We start from the raw sequence: 22,245 nt of genomic DNA, 5'->3' as shown, positions 1-22,245 counted from the left end.
TTGTGTGTCTTTTAAGGCTGTGCACATATTTCCTGTATTTAAATAGAATGACAAATAAATACATTATGCTCATTTGAACCCTGCAAAACCAATAAAGCTAAGACTTTTAAACACTACTGTAAGTGTCATATTAACCAAGATAAACTGCTTTGTCATATGTGTTACATGAGGCCTTAAACCACACCTCCAACTTCCCTAGGGTAATTTCTCAAACTTCAACTCAGCAGGGATCTGATCTGAACCGCAAATTACCGTAAGGCTGTTTCAACTGTATTATTTAACATCTACAGAAATGTCCACAGAAAGCCTCTAGATAATATTCTGATGGGAAGGAACATTGAAAACAAGAAATGAAGCCTGAAATCTTGTCAAGTACTGGATGCTGTGACTGGCGTTTAACAGAGCTCCAGCTCATGCTGAAGCATAGCCATGAAAAGCTGATTCAGGTCTTTTCAGACCGGGTTTATGGTGCTAACGTCACTCAAGTGTCTGGGGATGAAAACAAAACAACTTCCAGAGTGGCAGCACATGCAGAATCAATGGATTTGAATTCCCGTCATTCTTGTGACTCATCCAAGCTAGTCCTGCTGAGTGGAATTCCTGGTTTCCATGCAGCATCTGGAGAAGTAATCTGACACGGTGTAAGGCTCATTAACAAGACTTAGGCAGTACAACTAGGAGCAGGTCAGTAACACTTTGTTACCCTTCTAGGTCAGCATATTATTACACCTCATTCATCTGCAAAGCAATTACACCCCTTCTCCTAACCTGAAGTGTTAATGAACGTTGTACATGCAGTGTTATTGTGTGTGCAAGCTGAGCAAAAGAGGGGTACACACTTCCTCTTGAAGATGTGACTCATATGGTCCCATAAGTCATGTGACACTAAGTCCTCATGAATTATTGATGAAGCCTTGCAGTGTCCTTCAGTCATACTCCAAGAGGTGAATTCTTGCCCTGCAGTGATGCAGTTTTGATTGATTCTCTGATCACAGGAACAAGGAACATCCAAACATAGAACTCTGCATACTCTAAGCCATAGCGTTGAAGAAGTTCCAAGTGTTGCAGCTGTTTGTTGTAGATTTCGTGCCTGATATGAAAGGTGTATCATCGGTGTTTAGAACAAAGAGTGAGCTGACAAATCAGAGCTAACAAGTCTGTCTAGTAAAGAGGAAGTACATTTGACTCATCTGTTTGATGAGTAGACGCCAAGGCCATAAACAGTCCAATCTGCAACACCACAAAAACTGCAGGTGTTGTATATTTGCATTTATTTTTTTTATTATGCAATGACGAGGATATAGCTGATGTGTTTTCTACTGTGGGGTCAATTAAATGCTTGTTCTAACTGACCAAATGGGACAATCTTTATCATATTAAAATGTTTCCTGTATATTGGGACATCACATACTGGCAGACAAAACCTTGACTTAAAAATAGCTTTAGCGACAGGCAACTTAAATCATTCCAGATGTTAGAAAAACACTTTTTGCATGCAATGAGGCCTCCTGTTGTTGGCTTGAACCACTAGAGAACCACCCTAAAAGCAATTTTTAACAATAATTGGACACTATCTGCTCAAATATTTCATTCCTTTCATTCCTTTATGTTTTGTTTTCATGAATAATACACTTTTCCCGTTGAAAATACAAATCGGAATCTGTCCCCCATTTAATCTCCTTCCCAGAAAGAAGCTTTTTTCTACCATGTTCCAGATTCAATCCTATCACATTCCGTGTAGTGGTGATCATGTTAATTGTGACAGTGTGTGGTCGTGAGCATGTATGAACATGTGCACAGGCTTCAGTACGTACCAGTTCACAGGATTTACAGTAAATGACAGTGAGAGAAATCCATGGTCCTCACTGACCTCCTCTTGCATCAGAAAAAAACAAACTTTTTCTGCAAAACCACTCCCCTTCTTCTGCAAGGAGCAACACCAGGCATCTCCTGCCAAAAATAGCCTCTCTGAAAATTTCAAAACACTTCCAAGAAATGCACTAAATTATGGAGCAATGTGACATAATCTTTGAAAACAAAGCAAATCATGCAACAGGTATTTTATCTTTACTAATGATAAAGAAAAGAGGCATGAATTTCAGTTTTTACTGACACTTTTATCCATAAAGTTTGAATAACTTTGTTTTCAGACCCTTTCCTTTGTTTTTTATTCCTATTTTTACATATCGGTAATCACCTTAGACCAGGTCCTAGTTACACTTTATCCATCAAGAATAAATCACATTGTCTCAATCATTTCATGAAAAGAGGTAAAAATATTTTATTCCAACTTTTTGGGCAACTATTTACAACATAATAGTGATACTTAGGCAAAAAAAAAGAAGGAATAATTCATTTCATTTCAGCTTTATTACCTACAAAATGATATGTAAGAACACTAAAAATACAATTCTGAGGTTTCAAAAAAAAAATTAATTATATTAAATCAAATATGATCTTGTTTCAATATTTAACCTATAGGTTAAATATAATTTTGTTCTACTTATTAGAATTTGTTAAATAATGAACAATAATGTGTGAATTAACATGTGTGGACATAGTGAGTCACATTCAACAAACATATTGATTTTTATTTATTTATTTTTTTTCCCCAGCAGGTGCTTTTTTGTTATTGTTTGTTTTAGTCTCTTTAATACACACAAGTGGAAAGTGAGATATTGCATATTCAGTTTAAGTTCAGGAAAGAAAATTGCTAGTAATGCTCCATTTTAAATCAGATATAGTTCCTAAAATAAACAGTTTAACAGTATAAAAATAAAAATAAAAAAAAAATCCCCTATTTTTAAAGCCAGTTTTGTTTTACATGACTGTGATGTGCTTGTACCCATGCTGAAATGTGCAGCGTCTTCCCGTTCGTTCTCTACTATACTGTGTACACGGACACGTAGGATGGGACGTTCTAAATAAACAACGATGCAACTGGTCCTGGCACCTGGCAGCATTAGGCAATGTTTAGACAGAGGACATAAGTCAAACCCAAATACAGGATGGGACATATATGGTAAATGATTGTTTATTCTTCCAGTTATCAATACTGTTTTTAGTAGTCTGTGCTAAATGTGTAGCAGTGATGGTACTACTGTAAGATAGTAAGATAAACTTTTATTTGAACTGTTAAGTGTGAAGATCTTTTTACAGACACTTCCCAAACTTGATACAAGTGAATTATGCAAGTCAATAACGTGTTACTGTATGTGTTGAAGTTCCAGTTCCAACAGTACCACCAGGGGACTCAGGAGTATGGGATGGGGAGAGGTAAGTGAGGGGGTGGAAGTGGGGGGTCAGAGAAGGGGGGGGTGAGTAAGAGATGAGTCAACATCCCTCCACTATAAGATAGACTGATGGAGCCTAACTGTGGCATACGAACAGACACCAGCCGAGGTAAGGTCAACTCTAATCTCTATCTCAATGCTCATCTCACATACTTCACATTTAATTTCACTTCTGAGGATCTTTCTTACACTGTATTTATCAGCATCTCGGTGTTTTAGTTTGTGTGCCTGATTGATTTATTTGTAAAAGTTGTGTAGTTATGTCAGCGACAAGTGAGGTCATTTTTTAAAAGAACTTTTTGTTGACTTATGGACAGTCGTCATGTAGCTCAGGTCAGTCTAGGCTTTTATGAGTTTGCATTTCCTTCTATCTTGTCCAGAGTTGATAATAGTGTTAGTCAAAGTCTATGATCTTTGTACCTGTGACACAGTTAGAAATTCACAGGTGTGTCTATTACAAATATTTGCTGCAGTGATCAAATACTCTGTGTAAATTACCGGATGATGACAAACAGATATGAACTCATGCCTGCTGTCTAGGAGAGATGACACAATATTGCAGTAAGTGAAATCTAAATAAAAGGAGAAATCTCTGACCATGTCTTTTGTGATTCTTCTTCTAGGAACTACCAGCACTGCTTTTACTTCTGTCCATCTGCAGAAATACTATAAATATGTACTACAGCGTGGCCATGCTGATCACCCTGCTCCAGGTTTTTACTGTGGGCTCAGCTGCTCCACTGTCAGCGGAAGTAGTAAAGATGAAGTTAAAAGTCAAAAGGATGGCTGATCAGTTGGTGGGGAGGATAAACAACATTGAGGTAATTATGCCACATCTGTCTGGACCTAAACTTAACTGTGTCTAAAACTTTGAAGTCCTGAATGACTCATGTTCCCTTTTGCACTACAGGTGCCTTCTGGCCTGACCATCAGTCCCTCAACTGATGACTCCTATGGACTTTCCTCTGTGGTTATGGTCTTGGAGGGATACAATAGCCTGATTTCAGACACCTTTAACGGAGTCCCTCAGGTGAAGTCTGACATTTCGTCACTGACTGGTTACCTGAAACTGTGGAGCCAGGGTCACTGCAGCGAGCAGCGGCTGAAGCCCTCGGTGCCTGGGCCGCTGCAGGAGCTGCAGAGCCGAAAACAGTTCATTCACACTGTGGGCATGGAGGCTCTCATGAGGGTCAAGGAGTACCTCAGTCAGCTAATGAAAAACCTGGACCATCTCGAGACTTGCTGATAGACTTGACAATGAATCTGATGTTTGAAAGCTTTGGGCCAAACTTTCTGAAAGGATTTGTGAAGTCTGCATCAGGGATGTCTGACTTTGCACTTCTCGTTTGGCCACGTTGAACTATTTTATTGTTTCGAAGCAATTTTATTCTTGAATATTTACTTATTTATATACGTATTTATTTATATATTTGCATAATATGTATTTGGTAGCAAAAATGGCCTTTTAATTGGGGTGTTTGAAACAACTGTGATTTATGCAGGACTTTTATATGTAATATGAACTCATAAATGTATGTGTTCATACATTGTTTTGACACCACTATATCAACAAAAATCTCAGCAAAATGTGCAACTCTGTATCAGCAGTCAGCTGTGTTAACTGACTGCAGCTTAAGCAAACGTCAGTGTGTGATGACGTCAGATTTCCGGAAAACAGGCTGAAACCTGCCAAAAATAGCAGAAGTATTTCTTAAGAAAACTTGAAAAAAGGAGGAAAAGGAAAACCACAGAGGCCACTTGTCACTTTCTGTGCAATATCACCCACTTTTTAAAAACAATCCATTTGTATCTGTTGACCTGATATTTGATATGATATTTTGTATATTTTTGTACAATATTTTTTACAATGTTTGGATTTCTAACTATGAATAAATATTTCAGTCAAACTTTTTTTTGGTAATATGTGAGTTTTCTTATGTACTGTATAAAGATCAAATGTGAAAAGGCACGTAGTTCCTGCTAATGTATAATATGGTTGTGGGTGTTTATCTCAGTACATTCAGGGGTCATGAGTGGGATGTGTTTATCTAGTGTCATCTGCTTATCATTAACTTGTGTTAAAACATCTGCTTTTATATTAAATCTGTGGAGCTTGTAACAAACTGGCAATAATTGAATCCAAAAAGGCAATCAAATATAAATTCAAATATTTTTATAAAAAGTCACTGATGAATAAACTTTTCACAATTTTCTAATCTGTTGAGCAAGGGTAAAAAATATCAGATACACACAGGAGAAAGAATTACAGAAGGAAAAGAAGAATCAGTACAGCTCAAAACATAAACTTCATAAACTGTACAATTTACACAAATCTAATTTATCCAGAGCCACTGCATTCATCTAAAGGATGTCAATGCTTCAGGTCCTCTGTTGTGGTCACCCTACAAATTTAATTCTTCAACATTTTTCCTGTAAACACAAATACAAAGCACACGTACATATATTTAACTGTCAAACCACTTGCTTCTTTTTACATTTAGGGTTTTATCACCGGTTCCCATTAGTTTCTTCTTGTACTGCTGCACCAGGCTGTCAAAACGATCTCCGTCTCTTCTCTTGAAACTCTTCTGTCCTCCTTGAAACTTCTAGGAAAAAAAAAAAAAAAGTCAGGTGGTGCGACTCAATTGATCAAAACTGTCAGTCAACTTTTTATTTGTGTCTGAGGATGATGGCATTATTTGTACAAAATATATAGTCCGTCATGTGAACTACATTTGTTGATTACATCTAATGTTACATTCCCTTTATGGACAGAATGATTCCTGATATACTTATCACAATTTACTAATTTAATTTCTTTAATGAACATAAAAAAACAGAAAATAATTGGCACCAAAGAAACATCTTAAAATACATTCCATGGTGCAGATCCTTTTGCTTCAACCCTACAGTGGCCACTTAACTGCAAACAGACAATGACTTCTACTATTATTATTATTATTATTATTATTATTATTATTATTATTCGTAGTAGTAGAAGTAGTATTAAGAAACTAAAATTCTATGTATAATCAGAGTCCTTTTAATTGTATTTACACTTTTACTTGTCTCTAAGCTCTACATATATATGTTCATTACTGAAGGAAAATCATTTTTATTGTCCCAATTTCTATGATTCTCCTCCCTCCTTCTACTGTTAAATTATATTTTACTTTTAACAAGCATTCAGGAAGTTTCTGTTACGCAGACTATAAATCATGTGACGTAAAGGTTTGAATGTGACTGATAAGACTAAATACGTTTACATGGAATAATGAAAACTAAATCAACAGCACAGAAATGTGTTATTACTTTGAAGTTTTATTATTAGGGGCTCGGGCATCGACACGAGCACCTATCGTTCTTCCGTGCGTTTATTTTTCTTCATCTTCATCTTCCGGACAAAATTTCATCCATTAAGAGGGCCCGAACCGTTGGAAAGACCCCTGCAAATTATACATCAAAACGTGCGGTTTCATCGGAAAATAGTGGGCTATGTTATTTTCGTAGAGATTTGTGAATTTTTCGCAGACTTATTCGCAAAAAACATGCGAAAAAAGTCCCATAGAAATGAATGGGGAGAGGAAAAAATCAGCCAGAAAAGTCCACGTTTTTCTGACCGCTACTACTTCGCCATACTTTCACCTACAGACTTCATTGCAACTTTAAAACGCAGGTATTTTGTCGTCTTCGCATGAATGTAGTTGGTATGAGGATGGGGTTTACGGTTTTCAATAAGCGAGTCTTCAAAAACCCCTGGGTTGAGTGAAAATTGTCCAAATTTCCTGAGTTAGAGTGTGTGATGTCATCACGCTAGAGCAGGGGTCAGCAACTCTGGTCCTAGAGAGCCACTATCCTGCATGTTTTAGATGTATCCCTCTTCCAACACACCTGATTCAAATGATAAGCCTATCATCAAGCTCTGTAGAAGCCTGGTAACGACCATCAGGTGTGCTGGAAGAAGGAACCATCTAAAACATGCAGGACAGTGGCTCTCTAGGACCAGGGTTGCTGACCCCTGAGCTAGAGTGGAAGAGCAGCGAAAATTCAACTGAAAATTCTCTGAATAACTCGCCCTCCCGGCTAAACGATGCATCGCAGGCGAATGATATTTTCCAAAAACGTAACCATGGTTCCTGGGCTTCATATGAACCCATGTTTGAAGACCTAGCTCTTTTTAAAGTGAAATGACAGGCACTAGTTTGGAGGCTCATCCCTTCTTTCCTCCATTAACTCTCCATTGTAGCGGATTCCTTCTTGTCTTGGTCAGTTGACTGTTTTTAAACTGCTCTAACTCAGTCATTTTTCACATTACGGGAAAAAACCCTACATCTGTGTGTTCCCCATGTCTCTCTGACGCTCACGGTCATTTCAGTTTTCACCTATTTTTTATGGTTTTCCCGTAATTAGCATTTTTCCGGGACGTGTTCTGAGTGACTCACTAAGCCTATTCATGCTGCTCTGTGTGTCACTTTCATTCTCTGGGTGTGTCAGTGCAGCGCCGTTGCTGCGGCAACGGCCCGTCTGCTCTGTGTCCCAAGCGTGTCCAGTACACCTAATCAGTCTGACATGTTTCTGCTCCCATAGCAACCCTGGAGAGTCCATAGCAACGCTGGGTGTGTGAGACTGTACTGATACTGCTACTAATACCAGTACTACTACTAATCCTACTACGACTACGACTACAACTACTACTACTACTACTAGTATTACTTCTACTAATAATAATACTACTAATACTATTAATACTACTACTACTTCTACTACTACTGCTAAAAACATTACTCCCACTACTTCTACTGCTACTACTACTCCTACTACTACTAAAAATACTACTACTACTGCTACCACTACTAATAAAAAGACTACTACTACTAAAAATACTACTACTACGAAAAATACTACCACTACAAGTACTACTATTAAAAATACTACTGTTACTACTACTACTATTAAAAATACTACTACTACTTCTAAAAATACTACTCCTACTACTACCACTAATATTAAAAATACTACTAGTACTACTACTACTACTGTTAAAAATGCTACTACTACTACTACTACTACTACTTCTAAAAATACTACTCCTACTACTACCACTAATATTAAAAATACTACTAGTACTACTACTACTACTACTGTTAAAAATACTACTACTACTACTACAAAATCTATTACTACAAATACTACTACTACTACTACTACTACTACTGTTAAAAATACTACTACTACTACTACAAAATCTATTACTAAAAATACTACTACTACTACTTCAAATACTACTACTACTACTACCAAAAATATTACTACTACTACTACTATTACTGTTACTTCTACTCCTCCTTGTCCTCCTATTACTGATAGAATAAACTGATTCAAACTATTTGTCTCTCATACACACACACACATACACACACACACACACAGCTCTTCAGTTCTCAGCTGCAGACAGAGTATAGAACACAGACAGTTGAAGCTCAGGTGTCAGGTGATCAGCATCAGCGAATCAGGTCACACATGACTAAAACTAATGAATACAGTCTCCTGTCATGTCTGCTGTGTTTCTCCAACATTTCTCAGTGTCATTGTCCAGCTACATGCTGCTTCAGCCTGAACATGGACTCAAACTGGCATGCCCCCCACCACCACCACCACCACCATCACCACCCCGAGCCCCTCTCACGATTTCCACGTGTGGAAATTGTCTAGTCTATCTTTACTGTGCCAGTGATTTTCCTTTTATTTTATACTGTATTATTGAGGGAATTTTACTACATTTTCACTTGGGGGCGCTAAAGCATCAAAATCCCAATGAGTAAAAGTATGAAAATTTGATGACCAGTGTGTAGAAATTAGGGAGGTTGATGAACTGACATAGAATACAGTTTTCATAAGTATGCTTTCATTAGTGTATAATCTGTTCTTACGATGAACGGTTGGGTTTTCATCAGTTTAACAAGGGTCATTTGTTCTTATTCTACAAAGGCAGCAGGTCCTGTAACCCTGGCATGTTTCTACAGTGGAAGAAAAAAAAACAAGTGCACACATTCAGAGCCAAAGTGTTATGGTGCAAGACCAAAGTAATAAAAATCACTGAAGGTTAAAATAAAATGTAGCAGTCTGCCCATTTGTACAGCTCCTAGTGGACAAACTCATTTTTCAAAGGAGTCTCTTAGATGACGACCTCGTAACCCTGTACAATGTGAATGCGACACCTGCAAAAATAATCTTAATATTGTTTTAATTTCATGACAAAAGTAGTAAAATGTGAATATTGTCCTGAGACTTATAACAAGGCCTGATTGAGGAGGTGACTGATCATTCATTAATTCATTCATTGTATTTCTGGTGGTAACTGACATAAAACCTATTGTTGATTAAATAAACACTGGTTTGTTTCTGTGTCTTCAGGTGTTGTGTCCTGTTTCTGAAGCACTGATCGCCATCTTGTGGTTTTCTTTTGCTACACCTCCAAGTGACATGGTTAGAGTAAAAATGCCTTTTTACTTGAAGAGCATCTGCTGGTTTGAAACACTGGTGGTATGTGAGTATATTTGCAATTATTCACTTTCTGCCCTACATATACACAGGCATTTTTTTGTTCTATTTTTCTACAGTAGTTATAGACAAACCAGACATCAGTTCTAGAACAGATCCCAGGAATTAGAAGTGTGCGGGTCTGGTATTCAGTTGTTTACAATCTGCATCACTAGACCACACTGAATCTTACACAGTGGTTCATCACTGATGTCTGGGGCAACTTTTTTTCAGCTATGATTGTTAATTTATTTCCCTTCAAATCACCTATATCAAACATTTTAGATCTCACTCTGAACTATGTTTTTCCCCCTTTCCCCATAAAGACCCAATGTAACTTTTGAGTCAGTTCCCAAATGATTTTTTTCTCTCTATTTAACCTTTTATTATATAATTTATTACCATTTATTGTAATATTATCCTCTGTATTCAGCATTTTTTCAGTGAAAATCAAGTATTTTCTTATATTTAATTTACTGATCATGTAGCTCTTCATAAAAGCTCAGATTAAAGTTGAGGGTTATTATATCCGAGACAAAGAAAACTGAGGAAAAATTGACTTTTTAAGCAAATCTATCATTAACTGAACATAAACCCAGTGTGTCCATCCAGATGAAGATGACGGTGTTTCCACATTCACTAAGGGGCCTCTGAACATCCAAATGGGTCATATCTCATGACCATGAAAAGACAAAAAACTGTATTTTACACCAATTATTTACATAAATTGATAGGATTAATGGACAAAAAGTTATTAAATATTTTAGATCGTTAGATGCTTTTGGTCACCAGTGGATGTTTGGGTCTTGTTCGTGTCTAATCAAGTAAATTCATTGCGTGCTGTCTTGAGAAATCTGATGTTTAAGTTTATGTGTTAATGTTATGAATCCTTCAGAAAGTACTGTAATTTTTATAGTTAAACTAATCTTGCATATAGTGCTGTACATTATACATCTCAGTCCTGGAAACACTGGTATGACTGCCTCTTGAAAGTAGAAAGGTTTTTTTATTGTGGTTGTATTTATCTGTTTATCTTTTAGTGTGGTTCATGAGTCTGTAATAAAGCTTATCTATCTATCAATGCAATTGAGTTAGGAAATGTAGTGAAGTAAAAGTAAACAATAAAAATACTCAGCAAAGTACAAATTCTCGCAAAACATACTTGAGTACAGTAGTGAAGTATTATTACTTTGTTACTATACAACACTGATAGAAACTGCATTTACCTACATTCAGGAAAAGAGACATATATTAATTTCTGTATTCCAGTGAGTGCATGAAGAGCAAACGGCCCAGTTCTACTATAGAAGTGTCTCTGGGATAGTTTTGTTGGGCAAGTTGGTTTCATTTGTTACTGTTACAGTGGTTTGTGTGTGTTTTTCTGCCAAATCCTGTCATAAAATGAGTCAGTATGGTTTTCACTGGAACATTCAGACACAGAGGAAGCTATCATCAAGTGCTGCTTCAGGATACTTTACATAGAATGGAAGTTTGGGAATGATTTAACACTGTCATTAACTGTACTCAACTCCCATGAACCCATAAAGACCCAGTGCTACTTTTGTGGAAGTTCCCAAATGAATTTTTGTCTATATTTAACCTTTCTTAAATGATTTGTCACCATTTATTATAATATTATCCTCTGTATTTAGCATTTTTCCAGTAAAATCATCATGATCATGTAGATGCATATAAAACCTTAGATTAAAGTTGAGAGTTATTATAATAGAAACATAGGAAAAGTGACTTTTTCAGCAAAGACATCAATAACTTAACGTAAAAACAAGCATCTCCATCCAATGCCGTTGATCCAACTCCATGGTTTTACTGTTGAATCAATGTTGTAGAAGATGACGGTGTTTCCATGTTCACTATGGGGCCTCTGAACGTCCAAATGGGTCGTATCTCATGACCATGAAAAGACGAAAAACTGTATTTTCCGCCAATTATTTACATAGATTGATAGGATTAATGGATCAGAAGTTATTAAACAGTTTAGATTAGTAGATGGTTTTGGTCACCAGTGGATGTTTGCGTCTTTATGGGTTAAGACATTTCAAATGTAGATTCAATATAAACATGAGTCTTGTATTTTCCAGGGTGACATTGAACATAATGCTCTGCCTTAGACGGTCCAATATTCTCAAACGTCCACGTTTTTAGTAGTTTCTAATAAATTATTCCATGACAATCATCTGTTAGCCCAAGTTAACTCAAATTACATAGATTCTAAACAATAAAATGCATGTAAACCTGGTTCCTGGGCTGCGTGGGCTTCTCGATGTGTCGTCTCTGGCGGTCTCTCCTGCTGGATCCAGGTCTGCCTTTCTTGGGCGGTGGAGGCTTTTGCTTCCCTTTGTCTCGCATTCTGCCAAACACAAACAATGACAGTCGTTTGATTTTCCTTTTCAGCCCGATGCATCAGTTCAGTCAGTTATTTCTCTACTATTCTTCCATGATTGCAGACTATTTGATAAATTAGAAGAGATGAAGCTTAACTCAAAAAAACTGAAAGTAAAACACACCACTATTATGTAAAATAAGTCATGAGAAAATAGGCAGTAAATACAAAACAGGCAAGTCTCTCTCAAGTTAGAAAAAACATGACACAAGGGTTCACATTATTCATTTACCATAAATTCCATTTGTGCTATAACTGGGAAACATACACCTTGCTTTTGTAAAAAAAAAAAAAATTAAATATAAAGGAATGGTTTACATTTGTTTGAGAAGGTGCGATGAGTTTTATGGTCAAAGTCAATGATGCTGATACACTGAGAGACGTGAAATGTATTGTATATAAGAGACTAGTAAAGGAAATAAAAACTGTACCTGATCTTAGGCCCCCGATGAGAAGGGAATGGCAGAATTTTCTTCCGTTTCTTTCCATTTTCCAAGTCTACATGCTCTACTTCAGGATTTGTCTGAAACCCAGAATATTGTCTGTCCTTCTTCTGGCTTTGAGGAGCTGAAAGGGGCAGAAAAGTTACCGAAAGTTGAACTAAAATGAGTAAGAAAAATGTAAATAAAAAGCAACATCAAAAGTAAATGGATTGGTTTTAAAATGAGTTAGAGACAGAAAGGATGAAACAATCTGTCACATAATATAAATGCAGTCCATCTGTATTACACCATTCATCTCTCCCTTTTAGCGTAAATCTGATGGGAACTGGGTTTTATTTCCACCTTTTGTAGGTCCTTTCTCATCTCCTGCCATCTGTGACTTCATTTTCCCTCCACCTTTTCCAGGTCGATTTTGGAAACTCTCCTGGAGATAAAAGAACAAGGGTTAATTGTTAGCGAGAGAAAAAAAAACAACATTTCTAACCTTTAACTGTCAATGTCATACATACACACCTTATTTTTTTGCTGTCGTATTTCTTTCATTTTGAGCTTTCTTGAATCTTCCAGGGAGAATTCAACAATAGGTCTCTATGGGATTAAAATGGATTAGGGTTAGCATAGTCAGTCTGAGAAACTAATAAACACAAGATGCGTTTACATGTGCATTTTTTGTTTGTGCATTATAATAAGAGTGGTACTTTTATGCTTCAAACTGGTGAAAAATTTTTTGTAACGAACAAATTTAGCCAATAATCATATGTTTTCTCCGTATTTGGACCATTAAAGTGATTGTTTTCAATTAATTAATGCATGAAACAAAATAAAGTGGGAAAGCAGCAATGAAATCCCCCCCGTGAATGACGACTTGCAGAAACAAATGTCAGACCTTTCACATGTAGAGCTCTACATGCCAGGTCAGCCAGGTTCTGTTTTTACTATAATAGACTATCTATTACAGCTATCTGCTCCTCAATCATCAGCTCGGAAGATCTGTTATAGTATGAAACACTATGTAACTGGCAACTTTTTACACCATGATAATGATGTGAATAAAACACACAAATCTCTATTTTCTTTCGCAAATTTGAGTGTTACATTACAACACAATAACAAAAAACCCAAAGCACAAAGCCTACTTTTTTCCACAGAAAAATATGATGCAGACTATTTTCATCCTTGAAATACAACACAGCAAAAATATACCTTGTGGGAACCAAAGATGTCCGGATTGTTGTTCAGGTAACGGAGCGTACCGAGAGCGTGTTCGTGTTCCTGGAACTGAACAAATCCATAACCTAAAGACTGTCCCATCGTCTGACCTTTCATTGGCTTCTTGTCGTACATCACCCTGCACTGTAAAGAAACAAAACACACAAACATAAACAGTGTGAACAGGAATGGAAATCCTGGTAAAACAGAACACCACCACCCCCTAGTGGACACTGATATATATCTAAATCAGTGGTTCTTAACCTGGGTTCGATCGAACCCTAGGGGTTCGGTGAGTCAGTCTCAGGGGTTCGGCGGAGGTCAAGACACACACTCGACTCATTAGTTGGGTGTGTGTGTCGGGCTAGGTCCGTGTATGTAAACAAATGGCTTCGGAGACTCTTTCTCTGATTGACATCCAATATACGCAGTGTATTGTTGTTGCTTATAACACTACAACACAATCCAGAAGTGTTTATAATCTCTTCCACTCGTCTGACGATGAATTATTTGAGTATTTTCCACATCGTTGTTATGACTTTTGCTACTTCCTGTTAACCACGGAGGCAGCCATGTGTAGCGTTTGTTTACATTTTCGGTCACCGCACTGGTCAGTTACAATCATGTGACGACCGACGCACCGTCGCGGATGGAGAAATCGTATTACACTAAAGCCGAGCTAGTGCCGTAATAAAGATGCTGGACATGAAAACGAAGAAAAGGAACAGACTTTCCTGTGAAAATGACAAGAGAGTGGCACTTGCCAAGGTGAAGCCACGCATTTCTGAACTGGTCTCTCAAAGGCAACAGCAGAAGTCACACTGATTTGCAGTACATATTCATTATTATTGTAGCCTGATGGAAATTAGGTGATGGGTGTGTGTTAAAATGTTAAAAATGATACATAGCATAAATACAATAAGTTCATTATTGGAATACAAAAATTAAAACCATTTCAGTGTGGTAGTATTAAAAAAGGTCATGTCTTTGTGAAAAGGTATGTAATTTGTTGTGAGTTCATGCACTGTATTGGTTTTGTTCTTTGAACACAGTGATGTTAATGCACGGTTCATTTTGTGCACCAGTAAAACATATACCTGTGTCTTGAATTTGAAAAAAATCATATTTTATTTTTTAATAAAGAAGGGTTCGGTGAATGCGCATATGAAACCGGTGGGGTTCAGTACCTCCAACAAGGTTAAGAACCACTGATCTAAATGTTCATTACATTTCACTGCAGACATTTTTTACAAAGCTAATATAGACAGTTGTATTTGACAAAAGGTCTATTGTTTCTCACCTCTGTAAGGCGGACTCCTTTGCTTCCTTTTAGTGCTTGTAGGCAGAGGGCTTTAAGTTTTTTGTTGTCCACTGACTTGGGTAGATTGTGAACACAAAGACGAGTCTTTGACACAAAAACATGTATGTCCCGAAGCTTGGTCCTCTTCAATTCTTCAAACTAAGACGAAGAGACAACAACAAACATATCAGTAAATAAAAATACTCTACTGTCTCAAAAAGTGTTTGTATCTTAGAAAAAGAGGTCTAAAAAGATTAAATAAACTAACCCTAGCTCTCTTGATCATATCGGCCTCAGGGACGCCCTCTGCAGCTTTCGTTCCAGCGCGGATCACTGGATGAAAGAGATGGAGTCAGAAAAAAAAAAAACACATAAAAAGGACAGACTTTGAAACTAAATATCTAAAGGAAAGCTGCAACTAAACCAATTACAATCCACATAAACAGATCATTATCACAACTATATTTTTACTAACAATATTAATAATTGGAGATTATTAATACTGGATATAGTTTGGACATATTTTCAGTTTTTACTACAACCGCTGCTGCTGACAAACAATTATGGCGTACTCGGAGAAATGTTTGTCGGAAGCCTTGACCTTATATGCGCAAATGTCGTGACATAACTAGTTATAGACGTAACAAATTAAGCAGGAATTAAAACGGGTTGTAGAAATCCACTTGATTTTTGCCAAAATGAATATAAAGATAGCTTTGTAGCACTTGGAGGGTTCAAATTCAAACCTTTTGAACTATTAGGGTCCAAATACACAAATAAATGTACCAAAGACTAATGAAAGTGGGTTTAGCAAAATATGACCCCTTTAATACTATTCTAGTTGAATATTCAAGTTTGAGAGGGAAGCACTATATGTTTATAGAATGACTAAATATTTTTGCATAAGTGTCTGTTTTGATCATTGGAATAAAATTTGATCACAGCAAGATTAATTGTGAGAACTTGCAAATGATGCACCCTAAATCTACTGTCCATTCTGTAATATAGAGTAGCAAATGAGTGCCACACTGTACTGAAAACTTGTCTAGTAATCACAGATTTATGTGTACTAACATGTAAGAGGGATTTTAATTTGAAATAATTGCAACAAGTTCTGAGTTTGCAGTAACAGTGTAATTTTAATAGGACAAATGGAGGCAGAACAAATTGAGGTGTGGTGCTAAAATATGACCAGTGTTACATTAATATTGTACAAAGAGAAGGAATCCGAAATAAACAATTGCCTCTAATCCAAGCGTACTTCAAATATAGCCTGCTACCATTGGCAGTGGAGGTAAATAAAGACCCTGCTTATTTTATTTTTTAAAGGACATATGATATAGTAGCGCATTAACCTGTGGGTTACCATGGGTCATATTAATACTGATATCTAGGGACCAAAGTTAGTAAGTGCGCCGTTCCTGTTTTTAACTTCCTTTCCCATCATGCAGTGTGGTAGTGTGCTTCCCGTCAGCTGAGCAACGTGATTGTAAGGCTACTGTATTCCAAAATGACTAATATCCCCCCAAATATTGGTCCTATCAACTTGTCGGGTTATTTAATGTGGAAATGGAACTATGCCTCAACTGTCGGTACCAAATTGGCCAGGTAAAAAAGATCTGAATTTGTCAGAATCATAAATATGGCATTCCTGTTTTTAACTTCATTTCCCATCATGCAGCGTGGTACTGAGCTTATTTTATTCCAAATGTCTAATATCTCCCAAAATATTGGTCCTGTCAACTTGCTGAGATATTTAATGTGGAGACGGGACTATTCCTCAACTGTAGGTGTCAAATTGGCCAGGTAAAACGTCTACATTTGTCAGAATCATGCTGATACACACACACACGCTTTGAGCCCATCCAGTATTATGATGTAGACTGTAGGTGTAATAAGAGAAATTATAGGAGTGAATGTAAAGAAGAAAAGAATAAAAAACTACATTCTTACATCCTTCTCTGGCCAGGTACAGGTTCCTCGTGCCTGTTTCTACTTTCACCTTGTTCGTCTTGAGCTTGGTAGCATCCTCTCGGGTCACTGCTGCCACAATTAGCAGCTTTCTACCATCCACTCGTATGCCTCCATTCTGCATCAAAACAGATAGAAAACAATCAAAAAATGGACAAAAACACAATGGCAAGTGTGACACATCACAAAGTATAAAAGAGAATGAGTGTTAGACATTACCTCTGCTTCATCCTGTGCTGCTGCTATGCATCTTTCTGCTGCTTCTTTAGTCTTAAACTGAACGAACGCACAACCTGATGAAAGAACAAAGCTGAAGTGACTTCATCAAACAAATAAAAGATACAACTGCGTCTCCCAAGCACTGCTGACTTACCTTTTGAATGTTCTGTGTCTGGGTGGAGGACGATTTTGATGTAATTCATTTCTCCGTACTGTAAAAGAACTTCCTCCAGGCCTTCTTCCTCTGTATCGAAGGAAAGATTCCTAAAACAATCAGCAGAAACACACGGGGGACAAGGTTAGCATCATGCAACTGAAAGCAATTTCTCATTTAAGTTACAGAAACAAAAATTAACCTGATGAAAACTGTTCTGCCCTCTTTTATGTCTGAAGGGAGGGGTTTCTTTGGAGTCTTTTTCTTTTGATCAGATTCATCATCATCATCATCGTCATCATCATCGTCATCTTCATCTGAATCGAAACTATCATCATCATCTTCTGCTTCCTGGGACATATCATCATCATCTTTTTCTTCCACTTCCTTTTCCTCTTCATCATCATTGTCGTCGTCATCATCGTCATCGTCATCCTCGTCCTCCTCCTCATCACTGTCATGTTCGTCACTATCATCATCCGATTGTGTTTTCTTCTGCTGCACAGCGGCTTTTGAAACAACCCTGAAGATAAACATGCAACAAAACTGTTAACCAGTTTGTAAACAAGTGGAATATAAAGAAATAAAAATATTTAAGGTCACACTTTTTGCTCTCAGGTGCTGGTGCCTCCTTTTCTTCATCCTCATCTTCAGAGTCACTTTCTGAGTCTGACTGTTTTGTAGCTGCATCCGCTACATTTTTATTTCCTACACAAAAAAAAAGAAAGTGTTTCAGTGGTAACAATAACTAGACTTCCATACATTTCCTGAAGGAAATGTAAACCGTGTGCTTGCCTCTTGCCGGATCGGTGGACTTGTGCAATGTTAAAGCAAGAAATATCTCCCATTCATTTCATATGTGAATGTGTGTGTCAGTGTTTGTGGACTGCCGTCACCACAGACTTTCTGTAGACCTGTATTCAGACGAGAAGCCCCTCCCACAGTCTGTCAGTCCTGTTAAAGCAGTGTTTCAATAGGCTCCTCTAATTGAATAGTTCCATGTGTCTGTGTACGTGATCCCAGGTGAGCTCATTCATTTCATAGAGAGAATTTATGGAAAGTTTTTCAGCTTAATTATATTTACATGTTTTTATATTTATTCTTATTGCATTCATTATTTATTAGTTAGACTTATTTTTAATTGTACTGTATCTGTATTAGTATATTTTTTTTTGTGGAGCCTTAATTATCTTAAAAGTCTGCAGCTGTGTCACACAGACCACATGTGACGTTAGAATGACAACGAGCAGTGCACTGCACTGAGGAGACAGACACCAGCATGCTCAATTATGACTGAAACAGCTCCTGAACAGCTGCTAATTATGGGAAAACCGTAAATGATAGGTGAAAACTAACATAATCGTGAGCGTCAGACAGACCTGGGGAACACACAGATGTGTTTTTTTTGTGAGTACTGTGAGAAATGATCGAGTTATGGCAGTGTAAAAACAGTCATCTCACCAGGAGCACAGCGATCCGTTTAACACTGATTTGTATTGATTTGAATATGAGCTGAGGAGGGATCTGCCTCTGAACTACTGCCTGTCATTTCACTTTAGAAAGAGCTAGGTCTTCAAACATGGGTTCGTATGAAGCCCAGGAACCGTGGCTACATTTTTTGAAAAGATCATTCACCTCCTATTTATCGTTTGGTCGGGAGGGCGAGTTGTTCAGAAAATTTTCAGGTGAATTTTCGCTGCTCCTCCACTCTAGGTGATGACATCACCCACTCTAGCAGATCAGATTTTCACTAAACCCAGGGGTTTTTGAAGACTCACCTACTGAAAACTGTAAACCCCATCCTCATACCACAGACATTTTTGGAGAGATGACAAAAATGCCTGCGTTTTAAAGTTTAAATGAAGTCTGTATGGGAAAGTATGGTGAAGCAGTAGTGGCCAGAAAACAGACTTTTTTGTCGCTCCCATTGAAAATGAATGTTTTTTTTGTTTTTTTTTTGCATTTTTGTGCAAAAACCGTAAGTGATATCATTACCACGTGACCAAACAGATAATCTTTGGGCCAAGACAAACATTTGTGCGTTGACAGAATAATTCTAGCACAAATCGTTTGGCAATGGTAGCCACTTGAAAATGGCCCAACTCATTTCGGATGGAAAAATTTGATCAGTTTTTCGCAATTTTAACAAAATCCGTGCATCGGAATGTCAAGCCATATACATAGTACATCTCTCGAGACCAGGCTGCACATTTTTGTAATAACATGTATTGGTCTATTTCCAACGGTCTGGGCTGCAATTTTTTTCAAAGTTTTTTGTATAATAATAAGTCATAAAAATAAAAATAATAAATACGACGAACAATAGTCCCCTGTGCCTTGCATTGCAAGCACATAGGAAATAATAAATTGATTTAATTTTCAACAAGCAAAACAACTTTTTGCAAGTTACTTTTCTTGACGCTAAAGTTGGTAAAGCTTATGAAAAAAATGACTGTACCTCCACCAGAAGAACCTTGAGTGGCAATAAACTTGTCCTTTGCCACAGCCCAGTCAACAGCCACCTGTCGGCCTGTCAATGACACAATAAAATTTAATAAAACAGTATCAATATGTGCTGAGTAAAACCGACCTTGACATGAAGTGTAATTCTCTAACCTTTAATCTCCTTCAAGTTTGTAGCCGTAAGGGCTTTTGATGCCTCAGACACATTTTTAAACTGGACAAATGCAAACCCTCGTTTCTTGCCATCTGTAATCCAAACAGCACAAATAATTAAATGAAAACAGAAAACAAACAACATGATAATTTAGCTTTGCACTTCTGATTAAAAACTGCCTACCAGGTTTCAGAGGAATTTTGGCCTCAAGGATGGTTCCAAATTTGGCAAAAACTTCCTTCAGATCATCTTCTGAACACTATAACAGGATTTATAATGGAGGTTAAGATGAGTACACCAGTATTATAACATTTCTTAAAGGTAATGAAGTGTGAAATAAAGACTGTATCTCATTTTTTGGCTCTGTAGAGTACCTTAAAACTGAGATTCCTTATGATGAGTCTGGCTTTCAGTTTACTTTTCCTAAAACCTTGAGATTTCTGTTCCTTTTCCTTTGGTGCTTCAGAGGGTTCTTTTGGTTCTGGATAAAAGAACAAAGACAGTGTTATGAACAAACTCTGTGGGGGACCCTCCTGATCACTACTACTCATACATACCTGTTTTCCTTTTGTCTCCAAGTTTCTTTTTGGCCACTGACAGAGAAAGCTTCTGTCCATCGTATTCTATTATTTCTTTCAAGGCTCTCTGAGAGTCCTCCTCCAGTGCATACGTGACAAAGCCGAAACCCCGACATTTGTCTGTACCTGGTTTGTAGATATCAATATGTCATGAACTTTGACATTTTTGCAAAGATGTATGAGGAATTTCACATTTACAAGTTGGAAGACAAGGAAAAAAACCCTAATGATGTATATTTTAACCCTTTCATGCATGAATTATGAGAACCTTAGTCGAGATTTTTTTCTAGTGTTTTCATTCCTCTTTAGGCATGAAAAAACAGTATGATTGAACTTTTTTATGAACCTATTTTTCAAAAATTGCAAAAAGGTCCACTCAGCTGGACACCATGCGTTTAATTTTTGATGCAAAGATCGTCAGAAAATGACACACTATGTGAAACCTATGAAATAAAAAAAGTTTTCATTCAGCTAATCTGATATTTTCTCACATTTTAACACATACTAATACTAGTTATTACTAACTTCATGGAGACAACATGCAAAAAAACCCCCAACAACTTAATGAAAGTTTTCAATTCATTTAAAACATGTTACTACAGAACAGGTTTATCCAGAACAGCAAAGTTACAGTAATGGTGTGAATTACAGTGTATGGGATGGTGCGTAAGTGTCCACTGGAACTAAAACAACAAAACCCATGAATACACAAAAAGACAGCTGTAGAATAACTGTCCACTGTAGTGACTATTATGCATGAACGGGTTAATACCAGTTAAACCATTACCTTTCTCTTTGACGACGAAGCATTGCTTAACGGGCCCAATTTCTGAAAATATCTCCAAAAGTCGATCATTTGAAGCTGAAACTGGTAAAGAACGGACGAAAATGGTCTGCGAAGGCATGGCTCCAGCTAACTGTGCTGCTAGCTAAAGTTAGACTGAATGTACTCAACGAAACCGTTATCGAAACTGTCAGGTGAATTATGTGAAAAAGCGGCCTTTAGATAGTTCACCTCACACGAACCACACAGACGAATACATGCTATGAATCGAGTAACTTCAGCATACATAGATTCCAAACTGTGTCGCATGTTTACGATATAGTGGCCGCCATGTTGGAAATTCATCGGAAATGGTTACGGTACAGTTTAACGAGGGTACGTGCATTTACAGAAACAGCCCCACCTAGTGTCCTGGAGGGGGACTGTTTCCAATATTCCCTATCCTTTTATCTGTACTATAGAAGTGGCCTCTGTGTGTGTGTGTGTGTGTGTGTGTGTGTGTATGTGTTTGTCTGTAGATTCACACAAAATCCGGAAAGCGCTGACTGCTGCAGTTTGACATACTTGTGTTGTTTTGGTCAAGGAACAGACTAGCGAAAACAGTCAGTTGATAGGACCAGTACAATAGGGAGTTTTAGTAATTTTGGAATGCAATAGCAGCACAATCACCTACCTATACCCACAACACTTTGGCGGTGACTGCTGGACAAATGTGGTATAACATGCATGAATACAC

The 22,245-nt window shown here is 37.3% G+C and overlaps 2 protein-coding genes across 2 annotated transcripts; one reads left to right on the top strand and one right to left on the bottom strand.

Moving 5' to 3' along the window:
* Nucleotides 1–3,337: 3,337 nt before the first annotated feature.
* On the top strand, nt 3,338–5,394 carry lepa (leptin a). The gene is made up of 2 exons (XM_030136671.1): nt 3,338–4,114; nt 4,204–5,394. The coding sequence occupies exons 1-2, from the start codon at nt 3,968–3,970 to the stop codon at nt 4,537–4,539; spliced, it is 483 nt and encodes a 160-aa protein (XP_029992531.1). The 5' UTR covers nt 3,338–3,967; the 3' UTR covers nt 4,540–5,394.
* A 57-nt stretch (nt 5,395–5,451) lies between these two features.
* rbm28 (RNA binding motif protein 28) lies at nt 5,452–21,867 on the bottom strand. Its single transcript, XM_030136668.1, has 19 exons — nt 21,513–21,867; nt 20,705–20,851; nt 20,522–20,628; nt 20,331–20,406; nt 20,147–20,239; nt 19,989–20,060; nt 18,136–18,238; nt 17,733–18,053; nt 17,531–17,640; nt 17,377–17,450; nt 17,140–17,275; nt 15,455–15,519; nt 15,187–15,345; nt 13,881–14,030; nt 13,191–13,265; nt 13,020–13,101; nt 12,666–12,801; nt 12,087–12,201; nt 5,452–5,899 (listed from the first exon to the last, which is right to left on the bottom strand). The coding sequence occupies exons 1-19, from the start codon at nt 21,628–21,630 to the stop codon at nt 5,759–5,761; spliced, it is 2,280 nt and encodes a 759-aa protein (XP_029992528.1). The 5' UTR covers nt 21,631–21,867; the 3' UTR covers nt 5,452–5,758.
* Nucleotides 21,868–22,245: the final 378 nt, after the last annotated feature.

The sequence above is a fragment of the Sphaeramia orbicularis genome, chromosome 6 (assembly GCF_902148855.1).
Source record: "Sphaeramia orbicularis chromosome 6, fSphaOr1.1, whole genome shotgun sequence".
Taxonomy (NCBI): domain Eukaryota; kingdom Metazoa; phylum Chordata; class Actinopteri; order Kurtiformes; family Apogonidae; genus Sphaeramia; species Sphaeramia orbicularis.
Note: the sequence above shows the minus strand (reverse complement) of the source record. Positions and strands in the feature narration are given on the sequence as shown.

Excerpts from the sequence above, each read along its gene's own strand:
- lepa (XM_030136671.1), top strand. The coding sequence starts at position 3,968 with ATGTACTACAGCGTGGCCATGCTGATCACCCTGCTCCAGGTTTTTACT. Across the intron at positions 4,115-4,203 it reads GGAGGATAAACAACATTGAG|GTGCCTTCTGGCCTGACCAT; the intron begins GTAATTATGCCA and ends TTTGCACTACAG.
- rbm28 (XM_030136668.1), bottom strand. The coding sequence starts at position 21,630 with ATGCCTTCGCAGACCATTTTCGTCCGTTCTTTACCAGTTTCAGCTTCA. Across the intron at positions 15,346-15,454 it reads ATATGATCAAGAGAGCTAGG|TTTGAAGAATTGAAGAGGAC; the intron begins GTTAGTTTATTT and ends TCTTCGTCTTAG. Across the intron at positions 13,102-13,190 it reads TACGACAGCAAAAAAATAAG|GAGAGTTTCCAAAATCGACC; the intron begins GTGTGTATGTAT and ends TTTTATCTCCAG.